The sequence below is a fragment of the Sus scrofa genome, chromosome 2, assembly GCF_000003025.6.
Source record: "Sus scrofa isolate TJ Tabasco breed Duroc chromosome 2, Sscrofa11.1, whole genome shotgun sequence".
NCBI lineage: Eukaryota > Metazoa > Chordata > Mammalia > Artiodactyla > Suidae > Sus > Sus scrofa.
In genome coordinates, this window is record NC_010444.4 from 150718186 (window position 1) to 150726321 (window position 8136).

The 8136-nt window shown below is 56.4% G+C and overlaps 1 protein-coding gene across 3 annotated transcripts in view; it reads left to right on the plus strand.

Moving 5' to 3' along the window:
* Window positions 1–8136, plus strand: part of ARHGEF37 (Rho guanine nucleotide exchange factor 37) — an 89179-nt gene that overhangs the window by 55716 nt on the left and 25327 nt on the right. For all 3 annotated transcript variants that reach the window (XR_002342014.1, XM_003124090.6, XM_013995326.2), the window contains exons 5-9: window positions 2890–3089; window positions 4201–4331; window positions 4904–5008; window positions 6837–6947; window positions 7583–7912. Coding sequence is in view for 2 of the 3 variants with exons in the window: in XM_003124090.6 (XP_003124138.3) it covers window positions 2890–3089; window positions 4201–4331; window positions 4904–5008; window positions 6837–6947; window positions 7583–7912 (877 nt within the window). In the remaining variant the exon portion in view is untranslated. The remainder of the gene's footprint in view (window positions 1–2889; window positions 3090–4200; window positions 4332–4903; window positions 5009–6836; window positions 6948–7582; window positions 7913–8136) is intronic.

Genomic DNA, 8136 nt, shown 5'->3' on the forward strand with positions numbered 1-8136 from the left:
GCGTCTGCAACCTACACCACAGCTCACGGCAACACCGGATTGTTAACCCACCGAGCAAGGGCAGGGATCAAACCTGCAACCTCATGGCTCCTCGTTGGATTCGTTAACCACTGCGCCACGACGGGAACGCCATCTTTTCTTTTCTTTTTTGGCCATCCTGACAGCATATGGAGTTCCCTGGCCAGGGATCAGATCCGAGGCATAGTTGCGACCCACTGCATAGCTGTAGCAATTCTGGCTCCTTAACCCACTGTGCCCAGCCGTGGCTTGAACCTGTGTCCCGGTGCTCCATATCCCGCTGGGACTGGTCACCGAATAGCTTCTGCCTTTATCTGTGTGCACTCGGGTTGGTGTTTCTGTGGGTAGGTTTCTGCTCTAGAACTTCTGGTGCCCTCTCTCTTGAAACAGCAGTCCTGACTTTCTTGCGCAGATGACCAGGGGGCGCTTCCTGGAGCTTCACTGACTAAATTCGCACCAACCACAAATGTTTTTTCTTATCCAAATAGGGCAGCTAGCACCATCTAATTAGATTCTTAGTGATTCTAAAATACAGGCTGCCTCCCACTTTTTATTTGGATGAGTGAGTAGGTGAGGTATTTAGATTTTTTTTGTTTTTGTCTTTTTAGGACCACACCCGCGGCATATGGAGGTTCCTAGGCTAGGGCTGGAATCAGAGATGTCGCTGCTGGCCTACGCCACAGCCATAGCAATGGGGGAGCCTAGCTGTGTCTGCAACCACAGGTCACAGCAACCCTGGATCCTTAACCCACTGAACGAGGCCAGGGATTGAACCTGCATCCTCGTGGATCCTAGCCAGATTTGTTTCTGCTGAGCCAAGACGGGAACTCCTATCTGTCTCTTCAAACAGCATTTCCCATCTGGGGGCCGAGGGGCTCTGAGGCTCCCCCTTGCAGCCGTCAGGAAGCCCTGCCTCGGCAAGACCATTTTAGTGGCATAGCTTGCGGGAGGGAGGAGGCCGCGGGCAGAGGTAGCTAAGTCGCACAGATCGCCTGCAGGTCTGCCCAGCTGAGGCAGAGTGTCTGCGGAAGGCAGGTAACCTGTGGTCTTCTTTGTCTTTTCAGGGCCACACCCACGGCATATGGACGTTCCCAGGCTAGGGGTCGAATCCGATCAGCACCTGCTGGTCTACACCATAGCCGCAGCAAAGCCAGATCCAAGCTGCCTCTGTGACCTGCACAGCCGGTCATGGCAGCTCCAGATCCTTCGACCCACTGAGGGAGTCCAGGGATCGAACCCTCATCCTCTTGGGTACTAGTTAGGTTCTCAACTTCTGATCCGCAATAGGAACTCTTATTTTCCTTATTGGCTCTTTTTGTTTTAAATGTAAAAGTAACACACGCTTATTGAAAAAAAAGAAAATTCAAATAGTGCACTGGTATATAACGGAAAATTGGAAGTTCCCATCGTGGCACAGCGGAAACGAACCATGAGGTTGCGGGTTCGGTCCCTGGCCTTGCGCAGCGGGTTAAGGATCCGGCGTTGCCGTGAGCTGTGGTGTAGGTTGCAGACGCGGCTCGGATCCTGAGTTGCTGTGGCTCTGGTGTAGGCCGGCGGCTCAGATCTGATTGGATCCCTAGCCTGGGAACCTCCACATGCCGCGGGTGCAGCCCTAAAAGACAAAGAAAAAAAAAAAAGAGAGAGAATGTAGGAGGTCAGGTTTCCTCCTGCTCACCCAGCTCTGGCGATTATCTAGAGATTTTTTTCCTTATCTGAAGGGCTTTATGCAGGGTTTTCTCCAAGTTACCTCCGGCTGTGAATGTCAGGGGCTGCCGTAATTCTGCGCTGACTCTTTGATGATGTGGGCAAGAGCTTAATCATCTCTTTGAAGGCCCCCCACCCTCTCTGATTTGTGAGGTGACAGCTGACCCCACGAGGCAGCTGGTCTTTCCCGTGGAGAGAAAGCCCAGAGGACAGAGTTTTGCAAATAGCTGGCAACCGTTTGTGCCTCTCCTGCCCACCGTCAGCCAGGAGCTAGGAAAGCCTGGGTGAGAGCAGATGGTCAGCGTAGGTGAGTCCTGGCGGGTGCGCCCACCTCTGCGTCCCCACCCCCTCAAGCTATGAGGGGGCTCCCATCTGCTCAGTCTGTTCCGAGCCTCTGGCTGGCTGGTCTTTCCCGGACATTTGCTCTGGAAATTTTTCCGTGAGAGTAAGAGCAAGAGGCAAGGGTCCATGGAGAGGAGGCCCAATGACGGCCATGACAGCATCTGTGAACCTGCATGGAGTGGCACCGAGGTTTGAAACCCCGCGCGTGTCTCAGACGGTGCCTCTGAGGGCTACGGGTCAGAACCCAGGAGAGCCCACTGGCGCCTCACCCAGACGCCGCTGACTAGGGGACCCTCTGCAGTTTCCAGATACTGTCAGGAGGGGACTTGGAATAAGCTACACATCACATCAGATGGTACATCTGGGAGGAACCTGTGTCTTGTTTTATGTTTCACCTTTTTTTTTTTTTTTTTTTTTTTTTGTCTTTTTAGGGCAATACCTGCAGCATATGGAGGTTCCCAGGCTAGGGGTTGAATTGGAGCTGTAACCACCAGCCTACACCACAGCTCACAGCAGTGCTGGATCCCCGGCCCGCTCAGTGAGGCCAGGGAGCGAACTGGCATCCTCATGTATGTTAGTCGGATTTGTTTCTGCTGTGCCACAATGGGAACTCCCTTAAAAGCCTTTTTTTTTTTTTTTTTTTTTTTTTTTAAGCAGCAGAACCATTTTATTAAATAAACTATCAGTGCGTGTCCAACAGATAGAGCTGTGGTTGGGACATACCCTCATAGAAATCTCAGGTGGACAGCTGACCTTGTGAATCCGGAGCTCTGGATAGGAGTTGGAAGTGGACTTGACCAACCTAACACCTGCCTTCTCCCTCAGGCCGCAAGCTGGACCCTCAGGCCTCAGTTTCTTGCTGGTAAATCCTCTGCAGAGGGTTACCAAATACCCACTGTTGCTGCAGAAAATTCTGGAGAACACACTCCCCGATGCCAGTGCCTACCCCGTCCTTCAGAGGGCTGCCTCTGCCCTCCAGGACGTGGTCACCCACATCAATGAGTACAAGAGGCGCAAAGAAGTGGGTAAGGACTTGGGGCCTTGGGACGACACCTCAGCGAGACTGCTCCTAATCACCTCAAACTCACTTCACCAGTAAAGGAAATATAGTAGCTTATATAGCCCACAAGTCCAGAGGTGATGTGGGCTTTAGGTGGGGTTTGATCAGGGTGCTGGTTTCATTTCCCTGTAATTCCCTTGTCTCTGCTTTCTATCTGTGTCAGCTTCCTCTTCAGGCTGGCCTTCCTTATGGCTGTTGCTAACCTAAGGTTGACATCTGCAGCCCACACCCTCCAGGATAAGATGGGGCCTTTCTCCCTTTAGCTGTAAAAGTTATATTGGTGCTTCACTCTGATAGGAGCTATTTGAGTCAGATGCTCACCCTGAACCCGTAGCCATGGTTTAAGGGAAAGTCACGAGCTGATCGGCTCAGGCCTGAGTTATGTGACCTTTGAACCTGTCTCTGTGCCCGGGGCGGGGGTGGGGTCCTATGTGAGCTGGCTTATCACAGTCAGCGCTCAGCTGCACTACAGTGAGATCAATCTTAGCCGAATCACGTGGCTGCTGCATGAGGCCAAGAGCTGCATATGTATCGGGGAGAAAGAGGGCAGGACGCTGCCTCTCAAGCTGTGAAGACCGCAAGGTCTAGAACACGAAGCAGGGTCCCAAGGAGGGGAAAACGCCGTGTCACAGCCGAGACAGCATACCAGGGAGCATTCTTATGCTGAGCAAGGGCTGAGACACGGTTTTTCACTCATTATCTTATTTCATCCTTACAGTTGCCCTGAGGTGGGCACTTTTAGCCCCATTTCACAGTTGGGTAAGATGTGAGCTTCAGGCATTTGCTCGAGACCCGTCATGTTACGTGAGCCTCCCCGCAGTCCTGTGCGGTGTTTAGCCTCTTGACGGAGGAGGACACTGAGGCCCAGGAGGTCAAGCAGGCAAGGAGCTCTCCGGCCAGGGCCCTGCCTCGGAGTGTGGGCTCTGTGCCCCGTGCTTTTCCTCCTCCAGTCGCCCTTCCAACGGAGGAGCCCTGATGTGGGAGAAGAGGGCCCGAGAGGTTCCCCCCTGGGCTGTCGGGGCTCTGGCCTTCCCGGGTCAGCTCTGGCCCTGTGCCCTCCTCCTCTGTTGGTGCAGCTTCCAGGTACACCAAGGTGGAGCAGCTGAGCCTCCGGGAGCGACTGGCTCGCATCAACACGCACACGCTCTCCAAAAAGACCACCAGGCTGAGCCAGCTGCTGAAGCAGGAGGCGGGGCTTGTACCCAAGGTGAGCAGGAGTGGGGCCGGGTGTGGACTCCTGGCTGAGCAAGGGAACTGCCTGGCCTCAAGTAGCCAGGAGGAGGCGCCGTAGGCACCGCCACTTGATTCTGAAGAGTCGGGGCGGGTGTGCTTCTTCACTGCACTGGGGCCTCCTTCTGCAGATTCGATGACTGGGTCTGGGCAGGACACCAGCTCTGAATCGCTGCCTGTAGCAGCTCAGGTGCATTGAGAGCTCACTCTGAACCAGGCATTAGTTGATCCCCACAGTGAGGTAAGGGTGCGTATTATCGCCGGGTTTTAGAAAGAGGAGACAGGCTCAGAGAGGGTGAAACATTTGCCTGAGCTCACACAGCCAGGAAGCAATGAACTGGGACTCATAGGCTCGTGTGTCTAATTCCGTGGTCTGAATGCAGAACCGCTAAGCTGCCCTCACTGCCTCAATTTTGGAGCTGGAGGAGGTGGCTCTAAGGGGCAGGTGTGTGGAAAGACGTCTCTGGGCAGGACTGGGGACAGGGGTGCAGGGTGGACAGTGCCCCCGTGTGGCGTTCTCAGCCCTCACGAGCGTCACTTTCCTCTTAGCTGGAAGACAAGGAATTTGATGACTTAGAAGAGAAGTTCCACTGCGTGTCACTGTGTGTCACGGAGCTGAAGAGCAACGTGGCTGCTCACCTGGATGCCCTGGAGGTGAGCATCCTGCGTTTACAGCGGCGGGCAGGGCGGGGCTGAGACTCGGGGCAGGTGACGGGCGCCCGCGTCAGAGACCAAGTGAAGGAGGCCACACACGGCCGGCCGAGGCCCGAAGAGGCGCCCACAGGCCGTCTGACTGGGGCAGCTTCTGAGCCCATTGCTTTCTCAAGGGGTGGGGCTCCCACCGGGCTGGGTCAAAATTCAGCGGAATCGGAGCCTCCCGGGGGGGCCCTGTCGCCCACCTCAGGTGCTCAAAGGACCAGGCACGTAATGCTGTGAGTGAAGTGGGCGGGTGTCAAAGGCTCGCTGTCTGCTTCTGAGACGTTTTTGGTAGAGTTGGGTGTGTAGTCACACGTGGGGTTTGAATGACTGACTAAAATCGAGGGCGTAAAATCGCGCTGTTCCTTGGCTCACGGAGGTTGTCGCTCCGGGGAAGGTGGGTCCAGTGCAGCCAGTTCAGATTTTAAGGAAGAAGAAAACTGGAAATGCAACTAAGTAAATAAAAATATAAATGTTATTCAGACCCAAGAAAATATATTTCCGCACGCCAGACCCAGCCAGGGGGACCAGTTTGCGTCCCCACCCAGTACCTCAGTCCCTTGGGCCCCCATCCCTCCTTCCTGGCACGGGGGCTGACTCACTCCGTGCACCCTGGCCCTCTGGCCGCCCAGGTAGTTTTGTTCTCGTTTGCGAACCGGCTCCGTCGGGCGCTCGCAGGCTCTTTGGAGGACAGGACCTGAGGCGGCCTCTTGGAGGGAGCGGGGGCGCTGCAGTTCTGCGTCTCTGGGTGGGGCACACCCCCTGCTTGTTTGGCTCCTGCCCCTGCCCCTCCCCAGGGGAGAAATCTGACGGGCACAGCGAGCCAGAGGGCAGGGTCCTCGGAGAAGAGACCGAGCAGCCTCAAGAAGAGAAGCCAGGGGCGCCCGAGAGACGGCCTGGCTTTACAGGTGGCACAGCTCTTGGGAAGGACTGCGGCTGCGTTTCCGCAAGTGCGGGGCTTACGGGACACATACGTATGGCGTGGACACCGGCGCGAGAAGATGACTCTCCTTTCATCCTCACAGTCCAGGAACAGCCTTTTTTGCTGGCACGTCCTTAATAAACAGGCAAAACAAGGCTTGGGCTGGGAGCCTTCAGCAGGCCACGATGCCCAGGTGGACTTTCGTAGGGGCTACTCTGGTTTTTTTTTTCCCTGTCTTTTTAGGGCTGCCCCCGCAGCATGTGGAGGTTCCCAGGCTAGGAGTCGAATTGGAGCGACAGCTGCCGGCCTGCACCACAGCCACAGCCACGCCAGATCCGAGCCACGTCTGTGACCCACACCACAGCTCATGGCAGCACCGGATCCTCAACCCATTGAGCAAGCCCAGGGATCGAACCCGCAACCGCATGGTTCCTAGTCGGGTCCGTTTCCACCGCGCCACCGCGGGAGCTCCTGTAGCAGTTATTCCGACATGCTTATTTATGGCAGTTATTACTGGCGCTCCCTTTATGGGAGTGTCCTAAGGGTTTTTAATGCGTTGATTTAAACAGGAATGCTAGATGGATTGAAGAGAAAGTATTAATAGGACACAAGGAATATGGAGGTGGCGGGAAAAAATCACCAGGGAGAGATGCGCACGCGTGACGTTGGGGAAGCACTGGGATAGGGAGGAAGGTGCTGGCTCCGTCTGAGGAAGAACTTTCTAGCACTCGTGCCGAGCGAGGTAGAACGGGCCGTGTGCACACAGTCTGGGCAGCCTCCTCCCGGCCGTGGTGCGGAGGGATTCGGGCACGAGATGCCCGGGACGGGCTGTGACTGGCTCTCGTTCGCCCTCGTCCTCCTCAGGTCTTGCTCCGCTTCCGGCCGCACGAATCCCATCTGGACATTCCCGGGGGGCCCGTGGCGCAGTACGGCGACCTGGCGAGAGACCTGCAGCTCCAGGCCTTCCCCCAGTTTGTGAGTGGAGCTGCTTTCTTTGGTAGGCAAGCGGCAGCGCCTGTAAGAGTACAGTTTACACGTCAGGCCCTTTGCATGATCGACGGATGGTCACAGCTGTAACGGAGTCGGCAGGGCAGAGAGGATTGTTGCTTTGTTTTCCTGATAAAAACAGCCCCAGCTCGCGTCCACGGAGCCCTGCTCCCTGCCAGGCCTCTACCTCCTTTAATCCTCACACACACTTAAGGGCGGAGGCTGCTCATAGCCCCGTTCTGCAGCCGAGAGCCCGGGGCTCCGGGAGGAGGCCTCCCGGGTTATTCAGATGGTCGTTGGCAAGCTGGGGTCTGAGCCCCAAGGACTCTGCTTTTGACGACCACCCGATACAAAATCCTCTTCCGGATCTGGGCACAGCAACCCTATTAAGAAGTGATGAATATGGAAAGCTTATTCTGGGCCGCTCCGCTAAGCTCCTTGAGCATTGTGTCCATTTTTCAGATGGGCATGTTGAGGCCCGGAAAGGTCAAATAACATGCTAGAGGTCACAGCTGGTTGGCGAGGGTGGGAGGGAGCCCATCCTGCCCACCCCCAACGTCCCTTCGCCCTGCGCCTGTCCTCTGCCACTTCCTCCGCCTCTCCAAGTCCACCTCTCCCCACAGAAGCAGCGGCTGGAAGGTCTGGTGTGGCAGCCGTTGTGCAGCCTGGCCAAAGCCCTGGCTGGCCCTCAGAACCTGATCCGGAAGCGTCTGGACAAACTGCTGGACTTCGAGAGGGCAGAAGAGAAGCTGTCGGAGGTGGGCAGCGTGACCTATGAGGAGGAGGCGGCCCGGCACACGTATCAGGCCCTCAACTCCCTGCTGGTGGCTGAGCTCCCACAGTTTAACCAGCTGGCCGTGCAGTGGCTGCGCCAGATCCTGTGCACACTTGTGACTCTTCAGGGGGACCTTGCGAAGCACGTGCTGCAGAGGGCGGAGAGCAGCTTGGCCCAGGTGAGGCCTCAGGAACAGCCAGGCAGAGCCTTGTAGCCCCTGCAGCCTGCCCTTTGCTGGGGCCAGGAGGGCATGAGCTCAGCCCTTGCAGACAGGCCGTCGGCTGCTCAGGAGGAGGCCGTGGAGACCTGGATCCCTGCTGCCTGCTCTCCCTCCGTTGATAGAGTTAGGCCGTGAGAGCGAGGAGAGACCCAGGACCCGAGGCCGCCCCAGGCTCTGGGACT